The 23,374-nt window shown below is 54.8% G+C and overlaps 1 protein-coding gene across 1 annotated transcript; it reads right to left on the bottom strand.

The window, feature by feature from the left end:
* Positions 1 to 525: 525 nt before the first annotated feature.
* On the bottom strand, positions 526 to 8,393 carry LOC128975591 (sodium-dependent serotonin transporter-like). The gene is made up of 13 exons (XM_054392565.1): positions 8,174 to 8,393; positions 6,378 to 6,512; positions 6,035 to 6,254; positions 5,648 to 5,786; positions 5,238 to 5,372; positions 4,311 to 4,414; positions 3,715 to 3,842; positions 3,368 to 3,480; positions 2,981 to 3,112; positions 2,741 to 2,840; positions 2,371 to 2,471; positions 1,219 to 1,386; positions 526 to 609 (listed from the first exon to the last, which is right to left on the bottom strand). Exons 1-13 carry the CDS (start codon positions 8,391 to 8,393, stop codon positions 526 to 528), a joined length of 1,779 nt encoding a protein of 592 aa, XP_054248540.1.
* Positions 8,394 to 23,374: the final 14,981 nt, after the last annotated feature.

The raw sequence follows: 23,374 nt of genomic DNA on the forward strand, positions 1-23,374 counted from the left end.
TCTCAGTGAGTTCCAGGCCCTCTGCCTCCTCTGGTCTCCTAACACTCCACATCAGCTTTATTCTCTGTGGCTAAAGGCATGCAGCACTCGCGCCCAGCAGCTTGGCACCAGGAGGTCATGAGCATCTAAGCAAGGTGCGTTCATGGCTGTGCCCTTGGACATTGTCCAGGGCCTCCATCTTCATGAGAAGTTGGGGTTCACCTCCAAACCAAAGCAGCTTGAACCTTGGCTTCCATCTCACAGGACTCAGCAGTGGCTCCTGGTCTCCCTGCTGTGGCTCAGAGGTTTACCTGCCCACAGCCACAACGGGCACCTGCTGGTGCTGCAGCTCCACCAAGATGCTTGGACATGACCAGAGATGGTGGCCAAGGAGCTGCCACCAGCACATGCAGGTGCCCAGGGAGGCATGAGGGGCTGTTCGCTGTGGGATGGTGAAGCAGCTTCTCTTCTGCCTGCCACGTTGCTCTGTCAGGGCAGGAACAGGAGGTTGAAGCAGTCTCTGCATCCCCTGGACATGCCAGCAGGCTATGGGACAGGTGACAGGGACATCACCTCAGCCTGGGGGTCTTGTGTGGTTTTCTCTGCTGGCCGGATGCAGACAGCAAGGCGCTGGAGGGGGAAAGCAGGCAGAGAAAAAGGGCAATGGGCAGGATCTTGCCCACTGCAGGGCCAGGGCTGTGCCAGCCTGCAGCAGACCACAGCAAGCAGGAGAGTCATAGAACCAGAGAAGCATAGAAGGCCAGGTTGGAAGTGACCTCAAGGATCATCTGGTCCAACCTTTCTTGGCCAAAGCATGGTCTAAAGAGGCTGACCCAGCACCTTGGGCAGCTGAATCTTAACAGTGTCAAATGTGGGGGACTCCACCACTTCCCTGAGGAAATTATTTGGAGATGTCCCAAAAACGGGCCAAGAGGAGGGGCGACAGCTGGGGATGGTCTCCAGGCCCATGCTGATGCAGATCCACCATCTCCTGACCCAGCCAAAATCACAGCCTCAGAACTATGACTTCAAACAATGAGTCCACTGAGCCAAGCTCCTCAGAGTCCTTCTCCAAGCAGCTCTCCACGTGTGATTTAATTGCCACATGAACAAAGATGCTAAGAAGGTGGCAAGCATCTGCCCAGCTCCCTGACTGTGGTCCCAGGCTGACCTGAGCAGGGGTCCCTGCGCACTCCCAGCCCAGAGAGGGGTTGTGGGATTGCCCAGCCCACTCCTCACCTGCTTGAGGGAGCCTGGTGTCCAGACGAGCTTGTACACCATGTAGAAGGGGATGCAGATGAAGGAGGATGCTCCTATGAGGTACCCCACTGAGATGCTCCACTCAGGGTACTGGTAGTCAAAGAGTGTCAGAGGTGGCTGGTCCAGGAGGGAGCTGATGACTATGAACTATGACAAACAAATTGGAGATCATTAAGGAGGGAACCTCACGGGGCTGGACCACAGCAGGACGTGTCCCACTGCCTGTCACAAGCAGCACAGGGCTGTAGCAGAGCTGGACAGGCCACCAAAGCCAGGTGCACACAAACATGGGTGGCCAGAAAAGCTCCTTTGGGGTGGCTGGGGCAGAAGACCAGCCCTGTTGGCTGCCCATGGAGAGCAGATCATCTGTGACATGTCTCCAGGCACAGCAGCACCAGCATGGCTCATCCTGTTGGTTCACACCATCTCATCCTGCTGACACTGGTGGTCTCCTAATCACAAGAGGCCAGCACAGAGATTGCAGTGACATTTTCCAGCCTGCCACCTCTTGCTGGCTGCAGGCTGGGAGGTCTTTGTGTGACAAATCCAACCGAGGTGGTGGCCCCATGTCCCTGTGCTGAAGCAAAATCATTTGCTGTTGGCTTTGATGACCTGGACCACCAGCATTAGTCCCCAGGAGGCCTCTTCTCCTGCAGATCCAACAAGATTTGACCCCTCTACAGACATGGCCTTTGAAGTGGGATTTCAGATGGGACAGGGATGGATTCTGCTCAGTGCACAGCACCACAGTGCTATCAGAAATGCAGCTGCAGCTGACCATGCCCAGTATGAACACAGGACACCATGGACCAGGAGGATGAACTGAAGCTGTGCTTGCACCCATGTGAGCACCCAGCTGCTGGCTCTCAGCCCTGGAGCAGCAGCAGAGGCTGAAGAAGGCACTCCCAGCTCCTTTCTGTGGTGAAACTCTTTGTCCCAGGGTCTGCAGGCAGCCTGCTGTTGCTGTGAGAAGCAGCATGGAGAGCTGGCAGGGCAGTTGGCACAAGGTCCATCACCCTGCTGGCAGCTTGTTCACCTCACATGAGCGAGAGGGGAGTGATGAGATGAGAGAGCTGGTGAGGAAGAGGTGGGTTGGCAACCTGGTCTTGCATTTGGGCAGTAGCTACTCACCGCTAACAAGGCAGGGCTGATGGCCACCCAGCACACCTTCCAGAACATCCCTGGGGTGAAGCCCAGCATGGCCTTCACATCATGGGAGAACCTCTGTATCCCTGCCAGAGGAGAGAGCTGTCACATCCCCAGAGATCCGTGGAGGACGTGGGTACAGGGACACAGACATGATGCTCTCCATGTCCCATCCCATTCCTGCCAGGAGTCACACATCTGCTGCTTCTCCCAAACCACTGGCATCTGCACACCCATCCGGGGGCTTTGTTGGGTTGATGGTTGGACTTGATGATCTTAGAGGTCTTTTCCAACCCTAATGATTTGTTGATTCAATGATCCTAGGGTGTTTGCCATAACAGAGGCAGTTCCTTACCATAAAACCAGGAGACAGCTATTGTCTCCAGTAGCACCACTGCCAGGATTGAGCAGCCAGCACCAAACTCCTCCAGCAGCTTCACCACGTAAGCTCCCCCCTGGAAGAGCACAAGGCAAGGGGCTGCAGACCCTGGAGGGATGTTGAGCAGGTCTCCAGCGAGTCCTGCTCCAGAAGTTATTGGAGACAAAAGTAATTGTGGTGTGGGGATGGAGCAGAGCAGTGTCTGGTGGCACTCACGTAGGTGAGGGTGCTCAGGGAGCCCAGGAAGCAGACTGTGATGAGGCCAAGGACGAAGAGCTCCCGTCGTCCAGCCAGGACCTGGGGGTACTCATCCATCACAGCTGTGATCACTGCCTCCAAACCCCCAAACTGCAAAGGGAATGCCAGCGTGGGGTGGAGAAAGGAGACGTGGGGACAGCCCCATTGTTGGAGGAAACCTGCTCCCTGCAAGCCCTCTCTGCCTGTGAGCTGTCAGTTCTGCAGCTGACAGCATGGTGCTCCCTCTGTTCGCAGCTCAGAGAGCTTGGGCAGGCAGCTGTCCTTGCTGAAGCCATAGCTCCCCTTGTCACCCCACTATTGCCCACAGGGCACAGCCATTCCCAGTGCCTGCTGGGGCTTCCCTACCGTGCTGTCCAGCCCCAGTGTGATCATCATCAGGAAGAAGATGATGGCGAAGAAGGTAGATCCCACCATGTTGGCAATCGCTTCGGGGTAGGTGATAAAAAGGAGGCTTGGCCCTAGGAGAGGACACAGGTTTGGTTTAGTGTTCCCTGGTGTGTCCTGGGTGCCAGCTGTGGTGGGGAAGATGCTCCCAAACCAGAGCAGTTGTGGCACCTCGCTGCCTTCTGCTCCTGGGCACAAGCACCCACGCCCCAGCAGACCATCACCCTGTCCTCCCTCAGCCTCGATGGGCACAAGAACCCAGCAGAAGCTGGGTGCCACAGGGCCAGTTCCACTGGAAAGAGACAAACCTTTATCTCTGGCTACATCCTCCACCTCCACGTCCCTCATCTCGGCCATGTAGCCCAGCACGGTGAAGATGACGAAGCCCGAGAGGAAGCTGGTGAGGCAGTTCACAGCGCTGGTGACAAGGGCGTCCCTGGAGAGCAGAAGGCAAGGAGACAACTCCTGCAGCACAACCATGGAATCCCAGCCTGCTTTGGGTGGGAAGGAACCTCTTAAAGCTCAGCCAGTCCAACCCCCCTGCAATCAACAGGGACATTTGCAACCAGAGCAGGTTGCTCAGAGCCCCAGACAACCTCAGCTGGAATGGTCCCAGGGATGGAGCATCTCCCACCTCTCCGGCCAACCTGGGACAGGCTCTCACCACCCTAGTGTCAAACACTTTTTCCATGCATCCTGACTCCCCTCTCCAGTTCAGCCCTCACCCCAGTTCAGCTGTCCTAGTCTCCTGAACCCCTACCCATTCCCTCTACTGGCTGCACATACCAAAACCAGCAGTGAAAAGGGGAAGGATGCTCAGCCCTTGGCCATGGGATGCAGGAGCTGCCAGGATGAGGTCCAGCTGCAGCCCTGCCTGCAGGGACCTGTGGCAGTAGGAGCTCACCTGTAGCAGTTGTTGTGGAAATGGTTGTAACTGGCCAGGGCAAGGAGGACACCAAATCCAGGGCCCAAGGAGAAGAAGATCTGTGCGGCAGCATCGACCCAAACCTGGCAGGAGAAGCCACAGGCAGGCTGGAGAGTGGGCAGGGGGGCTCCAGGGATGGGAAGTGCTCCATGGTGTGCCCACCCCACAGCATGCCCACTCCATGGCATAGGGAAGGGTTCCTTGTTGGCATATGGATGGATTCCTTGTTGGCAAGAGTGGCCAAACCTCCTCTTGCCTTCCCTGTTCCCCCATGAGATGTCCCAGGAGCAGAGGAGCTCCTTCCCACCCTGGGGTCCCACGGCAGCAGAATTCATAGAATCATTAAGGTTGGAAAGACCTCCAAGATCATCAAGTCCAACCCTCTAACCTACACCTCCATAACCCCCAGACCACATCCCCAAGTGCCACTTGTTTCTTGAACACCTTCAGGGATGATGACTCCACCACTTCCCTGGGTGCCTCACAAATTAAACAACAGCACCTGTGCCCTCCTGTGTCCTCCTGGGCCCAGAGCAGGGATGAAGCTGATGGGAGCCCCATGGAGCCAAGACCTCCATGTCCACCCCTACCCAGCACTTCTGGTGCTGGCAGCTCTGCCCTCATCAGCTTTAATGAGAGTTCTGGAGAGCTGCCTGCTAATTACCCACGGAGCCAATTGTCAGGCCAGAGCACAAACAAAGCCCAGGAGATGAGATGGGTGATTCAATCCCAGATTTACATTTCCAAGAGCCTGCCCAGGCCATCTCCTTTCTGTAGGATCGAGGGCCCCATCGGTGGGGGCCAGAGCCATGGGCAGAAGTGGGTGTTGATTCTGGGAAGGGGGTCTAGGTGCTGCCATCCCCGGGTGGGGGGAGGAGGGGAGGGGCAGCTAGAGCTCGTGCTCACCGTGGTGCTGAGGAGCTTGCCCCAGTTTGGGCGCAGGTAGAAGAGGACCCCCCTCCAGGCACCCGGTAGGGTGGCCCCTCGGACCAGCAGGATGAAGAGGACGACGTAGGGCAACGTGGCTGTCACCCACACCACCTGGAGAGAGGCAACCACCACCCCTCAGCAGCTGCTCCAGGCACCCAAGCTGCCCACCTTGGGCACAGTCAGCTTGCCCGTGGCTTGCTGGAGGTGGCAAGGGGTTGGGGTGTGAGGAGGAGACAATATCTCATGTTAAAGTGAGACCCCACCAGAACTCGGTCACTCCTGCTTGATCTTGGCTGTGGTGTGTGCCAGGCTGCAAGCCCATGTGTGCCCAGGGCTCCAGCACACCCACACCCAGGCAGGGCTGCTGCTGGTCCCCTCTTTCTTACCTTTCCTGATGTCTTCACCCCTTTCCACAGGCTGAAGTAGACAATGGTGAAGATAAAGAAGAGGCAGAGGAGCAGCTGCCAGCGGATCCCCCCCACATTGTAGAGACCCCCAGACTTCTGGATCTCCAAGACCTTCCTCCTGTGGGCAGGGATCCAAGGAAGGTGTCTCAGGAGAGCCTGGTGCTGCTGGCTCAGCCCTGGACAGGCAATTCCATGCTTAAATCTCCCCTGGAGCACGGGGCATGATGACCATGAGCTCCCCAAGAGCATCCCCGAACCGAGAACCTGCTCCTAGCTACCCTGGTCCTGCTTCCCATGCAGCAGACCCAAGTTTCTCCATGGGGACGTGCCTCAGCTTAAGCACATCCTCCAGGAAGGTGCACTCACGTGTAGAACTCCTCTGCAGGGGACCTGGAGAAGTTGGTCCAGGTCACATTACTCCTCCCAAAGTAATTTGTGCAGTTGGGGGTGTTCCAGGGGTTGTCACAGCTCGCCCAGGGCAGGGTGCCCGAGAAGGATGAGTAGAAGTAGTAGAGAGCCCAGGCGATGATGGTGTTGTAGTAGAAAGAGACATACAAGCCAATGATGCAAATGGCAAAGCCAGTGCCTGGGGAAAGAGGGGGACAGTCTCCTCCTTGGCCCCTGGGATGTGGCTGAGGGGACCAGCACAGTCCCACTCACCCACCCTGCATGGCCCCAGGTGTGTGGTGGTGGCCTGAAGGTCTCTTACCTTTAAAGACGGGACAGATGTGCTTCCAGATGGGGATGGCACCTGTCCTGTGGAACTGCCCCAGTGCCAGCTCCATGTAGAAGAGAGGAACCCCTCCAAAAACAGCCATCAGCGTGTAGGGGATGAGAAAGGCTCCTGTGGGGTGAGGAGCAGAGTAGCAGTGACTACCACAACCCCATGCTGGCCGTCTGCAGGTGGAGAGCCACCACCACTGTCCCTCCCAGTGCTCCAGGGATGTCACAGAGCAGCCTGTTAGGGTTTGGATGTGTGTTTGTGAAGATACTTTGCAAATTTATCTGCTCAGAGGGGTTCAGGGGTGAGAGGACTTGGTGCCCCGGCTTCCTAGGCTGCTGTGTCAGAGCCCACTGCTGTTGCAGTCTTCACTGTGGTGGAATCACTTGGCTGGGTTGGTACAAAGTGAAATCATCAGGGCACAGGAAATGGGGCATCAAGAACCTCCCAGGTCTGGAAGAGCTTTGGGGGAAACCCCACTGAATGTGCTGTGGCACCCCAAGACAGGAGTAATTAAGGCTGCAATCTGCATTATTCATAGCAATGTCATTTCTAACAGGCTGCACTCCTACCCCATGGAGAGTTTGGAACTGGAGCTGCTCTCCACGCTCATCAGAACAGTCCTGTTGGGATTAGTTAATTTAACCCCCACGGCTCCTCTCTCCAAGAGCTCTCCACAAGCTCCACCTTCAATCCCTCAGGGGTAGAAACATCTTCTGGGGTAAAAAAAAAACCTTCTAGGAACACCTCCAGTGATGGGTGAGCCCACCAGCAGCCTGGATCAGTGCTCCTGCTCTGCAGGGACCGCAGACATCCTTCCCAAGAGCTGCTGTTTGAACTCCTCACCCTCCTGTGTGTGTCGGGTGGGTGAAGGAAGCATCTGCCTGAACCACATCAATGAAGAGGAGCTAAAGTTTGCTCCTGGTCCCACAGGAGTAGCTCACAAATAACTGAGCCTCAGTCTGGGCACCTGGGATCCACATTTTAGCCTTGAGTATGGTACTAATTACCTCCTTCTCCTTTTCCTGAGATGTAGAAGATGTCACCCCAATGCTGGCTCCAGTAATTAAATCCACTCTGCTTTTGCAAAGAGCACAAAATGTTCATCCCTCATCTTTAATTCCCGTTTGCCACCCTCCTCTAGTTAAAGCAGTTGAGTCTGATGCCTTTACTCAAGGTTTGGGGTTGTTTTTTTTTTTTTCCTTCATGGAGCTTTGTCTGTGGCTGTACATCCTGAGCCCTGTGAGACGTGGGGCTCAGCATCCCAAGAAGCTGGGGCTGCTACATGGGGTCCAGCAGCACCATCTGCCTGGGTGAGATCTGCCTGCCTGGGATCTGCAATATTTGGCTGGGATACTTGTGAGGATGGTTTCAGAGCAGGAGCCATCAGGAGGGGTGGCTTTCACAAAGTCACAGCATCAGAAAGAGTATCAATTTCCCACCCCAGATTTGCAGATCTGGACCCTTTTAGGCTGTTTGGACCCTGCTGGTGTTCTCTGTGTGATCCCAGAGCTGCTAACCCACCTCTACCCACACCGGGGAAGGAGAGAGTGTGACACAAGGAAGAGGTGAATGGAGGAGGATTTTGAATGAAGAAAGAGACACGAAACAGTCAAGGGACAAGTCAGGAGAAGTTGGGTTGGTCTCTAAACCACCTTGTCCGGAGAGGAGCAGCTCAAGACAATGACAGACAAGAAACAGTGAGTTTTTCAGCACTGGAAAGATGAAAACCAATTTTTTTTTCCTCCCAAAGAAGGCTTAAACAACCCCAGCAGCATCCTTACCCCCTCCGTTTTGGTAGCAGATGTAGGGGAACCGCCAGACGTTGCCCAGATCCACAGCAAATCCCACCACCGACAGCAGGAAATCCAGCTTTTTGCTCCACTTGTCCCTGGGGTGGCTCTGGGGTCCCAGGAGTGTGGGGCTCCCCGTGGGAGCCGGGCGAGGGGCTGTGCCCACTTGGGGGGGACTGGGAACAGGCAGCGGGCAGGGCTGCTCTGCCATGCTGCCGCCCCGGCAAATCCTGCAGGATTCAGGCTGGGTAAGTAAGTTGGGGATGGGAAGGGAAGGAGTGTGGTGTGGCTGATGACAGAACCGAGGAGGGGAGGGTCAGGCTGGCTGCGCTTCCCCACCTCCCGCTGCAAACCCAGGGAGCAGGCGGCACAGAAGCCCATCCTCTGATCAAAGGCAGGAGGGGGGAGAGCAGCCCTGAGCCCGGGGAGGACAGCTCTGCTCCTAGGTCTGTGCCTGGGCGAGTGCCTTTTGGGGTTAGGGTGGAGCTGGTGACACATGGGCACACGGAGGTGGTGCTCTTTCTTCCTGTCCTTATTTCTTTCTCTTTGGTGCATTTTGCAGTTGGCACACTGTGAAGCACGACCCCAAACCCACCAAAGGCTGCTGGTGGCTCATCCTTGCAAAAGCAGCTCCTGTGGAGTGAGCAGGCTCTGGAAAGGCAACCTAAATGGGATGCCAGCACAGGTCATGAACTCACCTGGTGCTCACCATGAGCCTGTCAGACCTTTGTGGGCTGGGGACATCTCTGTGCTCTGCCAGGAGCCAGGGCCACTGGCACAGAGCTGCCCAGCCTGAGCCATCCCACATCACCCAATCGTTCCTCATGGACTCCTTGGGTCTGTTTGTGTCCCCTGTGTGAGCTGCTGCAAATAAGCCACTTGAAATAACTTCTGCAGCTCAGGTGTGAGCAGGGAGGGGATGGCAGCCTACCAAAAGCCACGTTTGACTAGTTTAACAGCAATTTTTATTGCAAATAAAAAGTGCCAGTGCAAGTTTACAGCCCAGAAAGGTCCCTGTGTCTTGTCCCTGGATGTGACACGGTGACCAGTGCCAATCAAGCCCTTGCCCAGGGCCACCAAGTGCTCTGAGGGCTCCTGGGTGCTCCAGCACCAGCTTTGGATGGGAAAAAAAAAGAAAAAAAAAAAAAAGCCTCATCTGTAATTAAAGGAAAGGACAGAAGAGCTCAAACCAGGTGCTGAGGTTCTTGAGGCCAGGGGTAGCAGGTTGCTGTGACGACGTGACGCAGCCAGCCAGCATCTGCCCAGCATGGGGAGCCTCTGGACTCTGTTAATCCTTCAGACACCCTGATGGAGAGCTGGTAGAAACCCCCAGTTAAACACAGAGGGATTTGCTGTGGTGTGCCTGGCCCTGCCTGCTGTGGCTGTTGGACTGGAGCAGCCCGTGGGGGCTGATGCTGGTCCCCAGATGGATGTCTCTGTTGTGACAAGGTGGGCAGGGCAGGCTGTGCCTTGGTGGCTTTAGTCCAGCTGTGGTGGCACAGCCACCCCAGGGTAGGGATGTGGCTCTGCTGAGGGGACATCACCCCACAGGCTCCTCACTGCACAGCATAAGCACAAGAGCCCCCGGATTTTTTTTGTCTACCCTTCCTTGCTCTCCTGCATTTGGCTGTCCCCAACACCTCCCTGTGTGTCCCCAGGGGTGGAGTGACCACACTGGGATGCCCTGCCCAGAGCTGCAGGCATTGATGGGTGGTGGATCTGTTCCCCAACACCTCCCAGTGTGTCCCCAACATGTTCCCTGACCCAAGAGTGGAGAGACCACACTAGGATGCCCATCCCAGAGCTGCAGGCATTGAGGGGTGGTGGATCTGTTCCCCAACACCTCCCAGTGTGTCCCCAGGTGTTCCCTCACCTGGAGTGGGGACCTCAGCAGTGAGTGGATTCCCAGCCCTGAGCTGTGATCCTTGATGAGTGGTGGATCTGCTCCTGCCACCCTCCTGCTGTTGTTGCCTATGCAGTGTGAGCTGCACTGAGCACAGCTGCTCTGAGCACAGCTGCTCCTGCTCTGCTTGTGGAACATTAAATTGGTGGTTTTTCAACACCTCTCCTTTAGAACTGCAACAATTTTCCACTCATGGCTCCAGGAGGGGTGGCTGGAGCTCTCTGCAGGTGCTTTTTTGCCAAGCCAAGGGATCCATCTGGGTGTCAGGACCCCACACACTGGTCCCTCCACTGGGTGAGGAGCAAAAGGAGGTTGGAGGAAGGGGGGGTCCTGTTGTGGCAACACAAAGCCCCTCATCCACGAGCTCAGGTGCACGTGGCCCCAGTGGACTTTGCCAGTGTGGCTGTCCCCAGGCTGAGGATCAGCACAGGAGTGAGGGATCATTAATCCCCTGTGGGTTTAGGTGGGATTTGTGTCACTCCTGGACTTGCAAAGCCATGAATTTCAGTTGCAGCCCCTACAATAGAGGTGTGGGAGCAGTGGGGCTGCAGCCAACGAGGCTTTTCTGTGCCCCCTCCCTCCTCCCGACTCAGGGATGAAGGTGAGAAATCCTCTTTGCCAGCACAATCTGTCTGAGGAGCCTGCTGGGGGGAGCAGAGTTTAATCCCCCCACCCCAGGACCATCTTAAGGGTATAAATGACAGAAAAGAGCCAGCTGGTGCCATAGCAACTGCACAGAAATAACAGCTTTCTCTGGAGCTGACCCTTCTTTTCTCCAGGTGGTGCTGAGAGTGGAGACCCTCCTGCACCCCTGCCCTGCTCCCTGCTTGGGAAGCCTCAGCAGATGGGCTCAGAGTCACTCCAAGCCTGACAGGAGCAGCTGGTTGTGCTGATGGGGGCTGTGAGATGGTCTGGAGTGGCTTTGCAGGGAGATCACCACCCCACAGCATCCCCCGGTGTGGGGTTCTGGGCTGAGGTCCCTCCCTGGGTGTGAAGCAGCTGTGCCAACACTGGTGGCCTTTTAAAACCAAGCTGCTTGCTGTCCCTAAGAGCCTCTTGTTTTCTCCACGTTGATGGCTGGAGTTCTTTGTGATGAGAGGCCTGAAGTGGGCTTTGTGATCACACCTTGGGCAGTGCTGGCCATGCAGGCACAGTACCAGCCAGGTAGAGAATCAGAGAATCATAGAATCATAGAATCACAGAATCATAGAATTGTTTAGGTTGGAAGAGACCTCTAAGATCTAAGAGACCTCTAAGATCATCCAGTCCAACCATCAACCCAACACCACCATCAAACCATGTCCCAAAGTGCCATGCCCACAGGTTTCTTGAGCACCTCCAGGGATGGGGACTCCACCACCTCCCTGGGCAGCCTGTTCCAATCCCTGACCACCCTTGCAGCAAGGACATTTTTCCTCTTCCCCAACCTAAAATTCCCCTGGCACAATTTCAGGTCATTTCCTCTTCTTCTATCACTTGACACTAGGAAGAAGAGACCACCCCCACTTCACCTCAACCTCCTTTCAGGGAGTTGTAGGGAGCAGGGAGGTCTGCCCTCAGCCTCCTCTTCTCCAGACTGAACAACTCCAGCTCCCCTCAAACTGCTCCTCTTGAGACTTGTAGCTGTTCCCACAACTCCCTGTCAGCCCCATGGTGGTTTTGCAGCCTGTTGGTGTTTGAAAGCTCCCAGCACTGAGGCACTAAACCAGCATCACCCAGCACCCCAATGCCACACCATCGGCTCACTGCTGCTGCTGCTGTTCCAGCAGCTCCCTGCTGCTGTTCCCCCACCCCTCACAGATCCCCCCAGGTCCTCATGGTGAATGAGCTGTGAATGCACCCAGTGCTGCTATCCTGCTCCTCCAGCTCCCACCTTCTCCTCAGGCACCTGTTTGCCCACAAGGGCCACTGCTCCTCTGCTCTGACCTGCTGATGTGGCTGCCTCTTCTCTGGCATCAGGTCAAGGCTGCTGCTGTCAAGTTGATGAGGACAGAGCTTTGAAATTTCAGTTGTTTGTAGAAGCTGCAAGGTGGAAAATCCACTGCAGGTTGTTCTTAAGGCTGTTGGGGAGGGGAGGAGGGCAGAGGGAGGGGAGTGTTCTAGAGATGGTTTTCATTGGCAACGTAGATGGAACAGAAGAAGCTCCATCTAAAGATGAGGAGGAACTTCTTGAATTTAAAGGTGAGGGAGCCCTGGAGCAGGCTGCCCAGAGAGGTGGTGGAGTCTCCACCTCTGGAGACGTTCCAAACTTGCCTGGATGTGTTCCTGTGTGACCTTCTCTAGGTGACCCTGCCTTGGCAATGGGGTTAGACATGACAATCTCCAAAGGTCCCTTCCAACCCCTACCTGTGTATAATTCTATGTGATTGTGAGGAGCTGCACTCTCCAGACTCAGCCTTGGTGATCTGGAGCTCTGCAAACACTGAGCTTGCAGTGGGATCCCATCTCTGTGAACTGGAGAGATGAGTTCTTCCCAGAACTTTCTGCTCCCAGTTTTCCAGCCCCTGTGTGTGTGTTGCTCCATCCTGGCCCACTGGCTGCCCTGCATGGGGCTGGGTGTGCTCACCAATGACACACCAGGCAGGTGTCTTCTGGGCAAAAGGGGGCAACAAACTGGAACCTAGGAGATTCCATCTGAACAGGAGGAGGAACTGCTTTGCTGTGAGGGTGATGGAGAAGAAACTTCTTTGGTGTGAGGGTGCTGGAGCCCTGCAGCAGGCTGCCCAGAGAGGTTGTGGAGTCTCCTTCTCTGGAGGGCTTCCAAACCCACCTGGCCACTGTGATCCTGGGCAAGCTGCTGTGGGTTATCAGTGGGGTTGGGCTGGATGATCTGCTGAGGTCTCTCAGCCCTGGAGTCTGGGTGGAAAATGGTGAGAAGGATCCTGGGGTGCAGGCTGGCTTGTGCAGAGGAGTCCAGGTTCTGGAGATGTTTTGAGTCTTGTCAGTGATGCCCTGCAACAGGACAAGGGACAATGGGCACAAATGAACCCAGGAGGTTCCATCTGAACAGGAGGAGAAACTTCTTTGGTGTGAGGGTGCTGGAGCCCTGGAGCAGGCTGCCCAGGGAGGTTGTGGAGTCTCCCTGGACATTGTGATCCTGGGAAAGCTGCTGTGGGTGCTGTGGGGTACTGGGTGATTTCCAGAGGTGCTTTCCAATCCCCACCACGCTGAGATTCTGTGACATAAGCCACAGCTAAAGCTGGGGTGCTGCATCTGAGTATTTACTATGGCCTGTGGTGGGGAAAGGGACAGCTGCAGGTACCTGAATGGGGGATCTCTGCCTTTTCCTCACTGCAGCTCATGCTCCAAGAGCTGGTTTGTCCCCACATGCTGTTGAAACACCTCCAACATCATGGACAGAAACACTTCTTTCATCAGTTTCTTTTTGCTTTATTTTTTTTTTCCCCCTGGTCATTTCCTTTCCTCAAAGGAAATCGCTTTCGATTTAAAGTGCAGGGCTTCAAAATCCAGCTCAAATCAGATTTAAATTTGAATTCCCAGCGAGTTAGAAGCTGTTTCTAAACCAGTTGGATTATTGGAGGAGCAGAGTGCTTTTATCCTACCTGCTCATCCATGCAACGAAATGCAGAGGAGTCAATTGTGGTCTTAAAACAACGATCCTCTTCAAGCCACAGAGGCAGCAGTGGGGAAGTTTAATTTAATTAGCATGCTACTCTGAGATGGAACTTAATCACATTAAGTATAGATCAACATGCTCCCATTTCAGCTCTCCAGACTTCAGAAAACAGGAGCCAATTGGTTCCCACCCATTCTTTAATCCAAGGAGAAGCAGAATTTTCCAAGGGAAAGGAAGCAGCAAGGCTTACAGAGAGCTTCTCCCTGTGCTTCTGCCAGGGAAGGTCATTAATCCACCACAGCTGCCCTAGAGCACCATGTTCCTGGGGAGCAAGAAGCCAGGTGAACCACTCATTGTCCTTCCCAAATGGTCTAAGTGTTGCCATGCTCCAACCACCAACCTCTTGAAGCTCACTGGGTTGGTTCAACGTGTGGATGCTGCCCAGAGAAGCAGATTCCATGATTCTGCCTGGAGAGGCTGACCAGATTTGTGCACGTGTCCCATTTAGGGAATCCAAGTGTGGAACATAAGAAGTTCCATCTATGAACTTGGATGTAAGGGTGACAGAGCCCTGGAACAGGCTGCCCAGAGACGTGGTGGAGTCTCCATTTCTGGAGGCATTCAAAACCTGCCTGGATGTGTTTGTGTATGACCTTGTCTAGGTGCCCCTGCCTTGGCAGGGGGGTTGGACTCAATGATCTCCAGAGGTCCCTTCCAACCCCTACCATTCTGTGATTCAGGTTCAAAGCTTTGACAGGCAGCCCAGGCTCCCCTGGCTGGCAGATGCTGTTGGTTTAAGTCAGACAGTCTCATCCTGGGCTGGAGAAGCTTGAGAGGGACCAGAGCTGTGCAAGGCACCCTCTCAGTCCAGAGAAAAGAAGGCTCTGAGGTGACCTTATTGTGGCCTTCCAGTATCTGAAGGGGTCTACAAGAAAGCTGGGGAGGGACTTTTTAGGCTATCAGGTAGTGATAGGACTGGGGGGAATGGAAGAAAGCTGGAAGTGGGGAGATTCAGACTGGATGTGAGGAAGAAGTTCTTCCCCATGAGAGTGGTGAGAGCCTGGAATGGGTTGTCCAGGGAGGTGGTTGAGGCCCCATCCCTGGAGGTGTTTGCAGCCAGGCTGGATGAGGCTCTGGCCAGCCTGCTGTAGTGTGAGGTGTCCCTGCCCATGGCAGGGGGGTTGGAACTGGCTGAGCCTTGTGGTCCCTTCCAACCCTGACTGATTCTCTGATTCTATAAGGTGCCATGTGTGGCATGTCCATGCTGTGCCCTGGCCCCTTTTCAGCTTCAGCAGCTGGTGCTTATGCAGAGCCATGGCTCTACGGTGTCCCTGCAACAGCTCAGGGTTGGAAGGGTGAGCTGCTTGTCTCTGCCCTCTGTAATTGGATTCACTCTTGATAGGTGATGGAGCTCCTACTTGGTGTTTTATGAGCCTGCAATGCCTTCATGATGAGTGTTTATTAGCCTGTCTTAATTGCCCTCTCAAGGCTGTAAGTCCTGCTGGTCATGGGTACAGAGAGATGTCGCTGTGAGCACAGCCTGAGCCCTGGCTCAGCCCTGGCTGAGCAGGTTTCAGACACAGATTTCAGGATGCTGGGGACCTCTGGAGATCTAGTTCAATTCCCCCTGCTCAAGCAGGGACACCCACAGCAGCTTGCCTACAGTCACAATGCCCAGGTGGGTTTGGAAGCTCTCCAGAGAAGGAGACTTCACAGCTTCTCTGGGCAGCCTGCTGCAGGGCTCCAGCACCCTCACACCAAAGAAGTTTCTCCTCCTGTTCAGATGGAACCTCCTGGGTTCCAGTTTGTGCCCATTGCCCCTTGTCCTTTCTCTGAGCACCACTGAGAAGAGTCTGGCCCCAGCCTCTTGACAAACCACAATCCCTGATGTGACACAGCAAGTGTTTTGTCACTCACAGGGGTCCCAACCTGAGGAAAATGAGTTTCCCTGGACTGGGATCAGAACCCTGAGACTCAAGTCAGCACTCAGTGACTGCAAACAGGAGCTGTGACCCCCACCAGTGGCACCTAGAGCTGCCCAGGCTAGATTCCCAGGGATCCCAGAAAGGTTCTGGGATCCATCTGGGTCAGCAACAAGAAGCCAGCCCTGTTGCTGCAGCTCAATAACATTTGCACTGCCAGCTCCACAGGCTATTCAGCAAGCAAATACACAGCAGAAAGCAAACAGTGTACAAGGAAATGGGTTTTCTCTCCAACGGATGTGGCACAGGTCTTCTCCTCACCCCTATGCCAGCAGTGAAGTACAAAGGAGGTGAATCCTCATTAATCCCAAAGCCAGAGCTCCATCCTACTCTTGCAGCAGATGAATGCTCAGCCTGGGTGGCAGAAGGGAGGGTTTCTGCCATCCTCAGGCCCACTAAGCACCAGCATGGAGCAAAAGGCAGCTGCTCTGACATGGAGGGTGCAGCCCAGCACTGGGTGTGGTGGAGGAACAGTGCCCAGGGCTGCAGGGATGGTGATCTGGGATGGGAACTTCCTTGCTCTACATGTTGGGATTGAGTCCCTTCCCCAGTGATGGCAGCGAGGACCAGCTGTGGCCCTTGTTTAGTCTGGAGAAAAGGAGGCTGAGGGGAGACTTTATTGCCATCTAAAACTCTCTGAGAGGGGGCTGGAGTGAGGTGGGTGTCAGCTTGTTCAGGCAAGGAACAAGTGATAGGACAAGAGGAAATGGCCTCGAGTTGAACCAGGGCAAGTTTAAATCCAATGTTAGAAAGAATTTCTTCACTGATAGGGTTCTCCAGCACTGAAACAGGCTGCCCAGGGAGGTGGTGGAGCCACCATCCCTGGAGGTATTTAAGAGCTGTGTCGATGTGGTGCTTAGGAGCATGGTTTAGTCGAGGGCTTGTCAGTGTCGGGCTAATGATTGGACTGGAAGATCTTGAAGGTCTTTTCCAATCCAGGCAATTCTGCGATGCTGTGGCTGCAGTGGTGGCTGGATGCTGCTGCCCTCGTGTTAATGTGGTTTGTAGTTATTGGAAACTGGACTGCAAAGGAGCCAGGATCCTGTTACTATGGAAATGTCCTGGAACAGCAAATGAGGGAAGAGAAAAACAGAAGATGCATTAATGGGAGCTGCTAGGCAGGGCTTCCTCTGAAGGGGCTGTGATGTTCATAGGTGGCATCCAGGGTCTCCTGTGATAAGTCTTCTCAGCTCAGTATTGCCTTCCTGGTATGGGAGAGCCCACAGAAACATGTCTGGATGGCATGTGGCTGTGGGAATGTTGTCCTTTCACACCTCCGTGTGACTCCTAAATCTCCCTATGATGCCAACACCCTCAGCTACAGCCATCCCAAAGCAGATCCATATGCAGGGACTCACCTTGGCTGTCCCACTCCCATATTGCCCAGTCCTGTGACTCACCATCCCTGGGCATCCTGGGGCACCTTGGACCTGACAGGGGGTTCTGGGGCATGGCTGGGGTGGGGGATACCCAGTCAGGGAGAGCCTGGTGAGACTCGTGGAGCTGGGGGAGGGGGAACACTGGTTATGTCCCCACTGAGGGGCTGGGCACAGTTGAGTCTACCCCCAAGGGCTGGAGCCCTACTATGGTCACCCCTTGATTGTCTAGGCCCAGTCAGGATCCCCCAGTGAGGGGCCAGACCTGGCTGAGGCCCCGTCTAAGGATCTGGGCCCAGCTGGGGTCCCCCCTCCGAGGGTCTGGGCTGAGTTGAGTCTCTGCTCGAGTGTCTGGGCCTGGCTGCAGCCCCCTGGAGGGCTAAGAACTGATTGGCATCTCCCTCCCGAGGGTCGAGGTCCGGTTGAAGTCCTCTCCTTTAGAGTCCGGGTCCGGCTAGGGCCCCACCCGAGGGTCAGGACCTGGTTGGGGTCCCTCCTTCTGAGGGTCCGGAGTGTCCGCACCTGGCTGCGGTGCCCCACCCGAGGGTCAGGACCTGGTTGGGGTCCCTCCTTCTGAGGGTCCGGAGTGTCCACACCTGGTTGCGGTGCCCCACTCGAGGGTCAGGACCTGGTTGGGGTCCCTCCCTCTGAGGGTCCGAAGTGTCCGCACCTGGCTGCGGTGCCCCACTCGAGGGTCAGGACCTGGTTGGGGTCCCTCCCTCTGAGGGTCCGAAGTGTCCACACCTGGCTGCGGTGCCCCGCCCGAGGGTCCGCGTCCGGTCGCTCGCCCCCCGAGGGCCGCCCGTTGCCGGGGGCGCCGGCTGCCCGTCGTTCGGCAGCCAACGCGGATTGGCGGCGGCAGCGGCGGCCCCACCCCGGCGGGCGCGGCCCGGTCAGCACAGCCCGGCCCGGCCCCGCGGATCGGAACGGGGCGGTGGGCTCCGTCACCACAATCTGCCGGCGCTGCGGAGCGGAGGAGCGCGGCCATGGCGGCGGCCCCGGCGGGTAAGGGAGGGTGGACGGCGGGGTCGGGGGATACGGCTGGTGGGGCCGGGACCGGCAGCGGGGCCGGGCCGCACTAACGGGCCTCTCCCCGCTTCTCCCCACAGAGGCGGAGACCCGGCAGCGGCTGCTGCGCACCGTGAAGAAGGAGGTGGGTGCGGGACGGCGTGGACCCGGCTCCGTGTTCCCCCTTCCCTAGTTCCTTGGCACGGCTCGGTGGCGGGCGGCTGCTGCGGGACCCTCCTCGGAGCGGGACCTTCCCCGGAGCGGAATCCCGGCCCCCGGGTTCGTCTGCCCGCAGCTCCGGTGCTGCTGCTGCAGCGATTTTAAGTCCTTCCCCAAAACCCTTAACCCCAAGCAGGGCTACGGTCAGGGCGTGAGCCCACCCCGCGGCTGCTCGGTTCCCGGGGAGGTGGAGGAGCATCCCTGCGGCGCCAGTGAATTTTGGCATGGCAGTGTCCTGTATCTTCCAAAAATTGCCTTTCCTGATGGCATGAGCTGCTCGCACAAGTTGTGATTTTCCGCAGGGTAAAAAGGGATGGCTCCCCGTGCTCCTCACCTTGGCGGCTGGGCTGGACCTCTCGCTGCAGCTCTTTGGCAGGGTGGATGTTGGGGAGCCCAGCCCAGCCAAGAAAATGGGGACCATGCACATGACTCGATGATCTTAAAGGTCTCTTCCAACCTAAAGAATTCTCTATCTGCTCATGTGTCCAGTGCAAAAGGCGTTTTCCATCTGCTTGCTCTGGTCTCTCTCTCAGGCACCTTTAACTCTGTTAGTTTATGCTGTGGTTGCTGCTGAGCTGCCTCAAGGTCCTTCTGCCTGCACAGAGCTCAGTGTTTATAGTGTGTGTAGCATTGACAGAGTGAGCTGATGGGAGATAGAAACATGGAGCTAAGAGTCCCGTGGCTCTGCCACGTAGTTTGGGTGTTGCTGGTGCATGGAGGTGGGCTGTGAGGGGCCATCTGAGCCACCTGTGTGTTGCTGCCGAGTGTGAAGGGGCTGGATGTGGTGGGACTTGCTGCAGAAGAACCTGGGCTTGCTCTGCTCTGTGGCAGAGCACTGGATTGCTAGGAGCTGCCTGTGGTCTGTCCCTGTAGGTCAGCTTCCCTGGGATTTTGGAGGGTGTTCTGTGTGACATTGTTTCTGGTCTCGGGAACATCTGATATCCAGCTTATGAGCTCCAGAAAGTGGAACATCCCTGTTGGGAGTAGAGCAAGAGGACCCGTGGGTGGCAGGTCTGGAGGTTGGGGGTGGGGAGTGACAACGTGTTTGGCTGTTCATCCAGACCACTTCCCACCTCTAATCCTGTGCCGGGTGTGGTGGTAAAGGAATACTCCTGGTTGCTGTGGCAACGGCTATTAAAGCAGGCAAAGGGTCTGACATTTATTTAGTGTGGTGGATAAAGCTGACATCTCATTATTGCTGTCTGTCTGCAACTGCTCCTGAGTGCAGAGAGACAAAACAGCAGACTGCACGTCAACTGCCGCGGCAGGATGGGAGCTGAGGATTGTCCCTAAACCACTTGGCCAGTGGACAGGAGCTTCATCCCAGACACTGCTGTGGCCTCTGCAGGCACCTGAGCATCTTCTGTTCAGTGTTGAGCTTCTATCCAGTCTCTCTTCCTCCAGGGCCTGTGTGCTTCAAGTGGTGATGCTTGTGCCTAGGGGGAGGAGAGCTGGGGGTTGTGTCGTGCCCTTCTGCTGCCCTTTGGTAAAATAAACTTTGTACAAGGGCTTGGTGAGTGGAAGGAGAGAGGTGGTGTAGGGGAAAGCCCTTCTGCTCTGTGGAAATGCCACCAGCCAGCATGTCGTGGTGCTGTGACATGGGTGCGTGCCACACACTGGTGGCTCTCCAGCAGCCCTTTACAGGGGCAGTGCTGATGCAGAGCAGAGGACTTTTTCTGGTGGTCTCAGCCTTGGGGCATCAGTGCAGATATAGGTGCTTTGCCTGCACCAAGTGGTTGCACGTACCTTCAGGTTCCTCCCAGCTTGGTGCCTGCTGGAAGCTCCAGTGGTGGGAGAATTCCATGCCAGACCCATGCTGTGTGCTTCCTCCACCTGGGCTTTGCTCTGTTGGGATTCAGAAGTCCTGGGGAATCATGATTCCATAGTGATGTAACTGTTTAGCAGCATCTCTGAAGCTGGGAGCTGGTGGCCATTCTTTTAGCCTTTTGCTCCCTGCTCACTAGGCCTGTTTTGCTCATGCATTTATTTTTTCTCCCTCTCCTAGACTGACTTCAGGTTAAGTTAGGAGACCTTGTGCAGATTTCCAGGAGTAGTAGGAAGGTCCAGCTGCAGAAATCTTCTTTCATTTTTATCCCAGCTCTTGGAATTTTTACCTTTCACACAACTGCATATTTTCATTTCATGAGACCATAGCGAATGAGGTTTTGCTTCAGCTGTGGCTCTGCTTGATCTGCTGTGAGCAGGTGAGCTCCCTTTAGCTTGGGGACAGCCACAGATCAAGCTTGGGAAGTCACACCACCTCTGTCATCCTGGTGTGATAACTGAATGAATAAAATATTGTGGAGACAAGGTCTGATGAGAGCAAACAGATAAACAGTGAATCCAAATTACCCAAAGCTCTGCAGTGAGCAAAGGGACCTTGATATTTGGTTGTTGCCATGGTTAATATGTTTTTGTTTTTGAGAAGTCCTGCTCTGCAGTAGATTTGCAGGTTGAAATCAGTGATGCTATCACTATGTTTCCCCCCCCCCCCCCCCCCATATGGTGTTAATAAATCAAACTCATCCTGAAAGCTGCCAATTTGACTAGTTGTCAGCAGGCTGCAAGGGGAGGAGTGGAAGTATGATTTCCTGAGCCCTGCTTCCTCGCCTGCAGGATAAGAATCATAAAATGGTTTGGGTTGGAAGGGACCTTAAACATCACCCTTGCCATGGGGGGACTGGAACTTCCACTAGACCAGGGACCACTTCCCTTCCACTACAGCAGGTTGCTCAAGCATAACCAAATCTTCTCCGATTCCTTTAGAGTAGATGGAATAAGGCTCCATGGCACTTCAGGACATGGTCATGGCAGTCTGGGACATGGTTCAATGGCTGTGGTGGTGTAAGGTGAAGGTTGGACTCAATGATCTTAAAGGTCTTTTCCAACCCAAACAATTCTATGATTCTTTAAAACCCCAGAACCTGACTTACCCAGCTTGAATGGATTTTCAGCTAAAAATATTCATTCAACCCATGCCTTTCCCAAGTTTCTTTTTTTTTTTTTTTTTTTTTTTTTTTAACCAGAGGAGAATCCTGTGGTGTGTGTTTGATGAGCTCCAGGTAATTGCATTGCAGACAGGAATAGGTGGGAAGAAGCAGGTGTTACCCGTGGAACACAGCCTGTGCTGCAGCCTGCTGGAAAAATGAGCTGCCTGGAAAGCTGAATGGAATACGAAAGTAAACAGTTGTCTTGTTTGTTCTTTGGCAAAGAAAAAAAAAATCATTTATATTTAGCTTTCCACTCAGCAGGAGGCTTTGAGTCCTTCTCCCTCTCCGTAGCTGCTCTGCCTGTGTTGGACGTTTTGCTGCCTGTTCTCAGATCTGGTTGTTGGCTGACCACAGCCTGATGGCTGCTGGCCCCTGGCCTTCTGCTGCCTCTATTGATTATCTCCCAGTAACTAGAATGGTTGTCACTGTGTAGCTATTGGCTAATTCTGTAATAGTATCATAGAACTGTTTGGGATAGAGAAGCCCTGTAAGATCATCAAGTCTGACCATCCACCCAACACCACCATGGCCATCAAACCATGTCCCCAAGTGCCATGGCCACAGGTTTCTTGAACACCTCCAGGGAGGGGGACTCCACCACCTCCCTGGGCAGCCTGTTCCAATACCTGGCTGCTTTTGCAGGAAAGAAAGTTTTCTTCATTTCCAACCTAAACCTCCCCTGGCACAATTCCAGGCCATATCATCCCATATATTTCTGCATCAGGGAGTGTGTGGCCACCAGGATTAGGGAAGTGATTGCCCCCCCTGTGCTCTGCACTGGTGAGGCCACACTTCAAATATTGGGTTGAGTTTTGGGGCCTCTCACTCCAAGAAAGACGTTGAGGTGCTGGAGAAAAGGACAACCAAGCTGGAGAAGGGTCTGGAGAAGAGATCTGGTGAGGAGCAGCTGAGGGAACTGAGGGGAGACCTTCTCACTCTCTGCAGCTCCCTGAAAGGAGCAGGTAGGGGCAGCTCTCTTCTCCCAAGGAACAAATGATAGGACAAGAGGAAATGGCCTCAAGTTGCACCAGGGGAGGTTTAGGTTGGGTGTGGAGAATAATTTCTTCCCCTTGAGGGTTGTCAAGGCCTGGCCCAGGCTGCCCAGGCCAGTAATGGACTCCCCATGCCTGGAGGGGTTTCAAAGCCGTGGAGATGTGGTGCTGAGCACCATGGTTTGGTGGTGCCCTGGGAGTGCTGGGTTAATGGCTGGGCTGGATGAGCTGAAAGGTCTCTTCCAACCAAAACAATTCCATGACTCTGGAGGGAGAACAGTCAGTGTCTCTTGCTCCCCCCCTTCAGATGCTGTGTCCCCACTCCTCAGCCATGCTGTCTAGTTGGTGGCTCAGTAAGGTGCAGTTATTGGTGGGAGTGACCTTTTTGCAGCCTGGGCTTGTCTTGCTGGAGCTTAGCTCCAGGAGATCAGCTTGCAGGTGTCAATGCCAGCGGCTTCATTCTGGAGTGGTAGAAAATTGGGAATTAATTTGCTGTTCTTAGAATTTTAAAATTTAATGCCCCTCGCTTTAAACATTCTCCAGGCCCATTTGAGAAGAGAGTAAAAAAAGGCCTCTGTGTAGCTGTCAAAACTGTTCAGGCACAATGAAGATGAGGATGATAAGCTGCAGGTTTGTAAGGGAAGCTGCTGTTTGCAGAGGGACCCTCCTGATGCCTCTCAAGCAGCTGGGTCAGCCTCTTTCAGGTGTTCCTCTATCAAAAGCAAAAAGAGGGCTTTAATGCAGTGCTTCTTGATTGCCTGCATCGATCCCCTTCCAAAGAGAGGATTGCTAATCACCAGGGACCATTTTCTCTCCTCTTGAAGATGAAAGCAGTGGTGTGCACAAGTGCTCTCACACTGCCCAAACCTCTGCCTTGATCTTTCACACCCAGCTCAGGTTTTGTGCTGCTTTCCTCTGTCTTTCGCCGTTCTCCTCAGCCTTCAGGGAGAGGAGCTCTGTCTGCCAGAGGAGCCTCCTTCCTCCCCACCCAGCCTCTTCTCTCTGCTGCCAAAATGTCATCCTCTCCTCGTGGCTTCCTGGCTGTTGCCATGGCAGGACCTGGTTCTGCACAGACTGGGGACTTCAAAGCAATTTAGAGCTGGACATTGCACCTGGATTCAGAGCAGGTAGTGTCAGTCTTTGCT

Source organism: Indicator indicator, chromosome 26 (assembly GCF_027791375.1).
Source record: "Indicator indicator isolate 239-I01 chromosome 26, UM_Iind_1.1, whole genome shotgun sequence".
Lineage (NCBI taxonomy): Eukaryota > Metazoa > Chordata > Aves > Piciformes > Indicatoridae > Indicator > Indicator indicator.

Bases quoted from the DNA above. Each gene is read 5' to 3' on its own strand.
- LOC128975591 (XM_054392565.1), bottom strand. From the start codon at position 8,393: ATGGCAGAGCAGCCCTGCCCGCTGCCTGTTCCCAGTCCCCCCCAAGTG. The intron at 4,415-5,237 runs GTGAGCACGAGC...TTCTCCTGCCAG, and splicing joins GCAAGCTCCTCAGCACCACG to GTTTGGGTCGATGCTGCCGC. The intron at 2,841-2,980 runs GTGAGTGCCACC...GTGCTCTTCCAG, and splicing joins CCCTGAGCACCCTCACCTAC to GGGGGAGCTTACGTGGTGAA.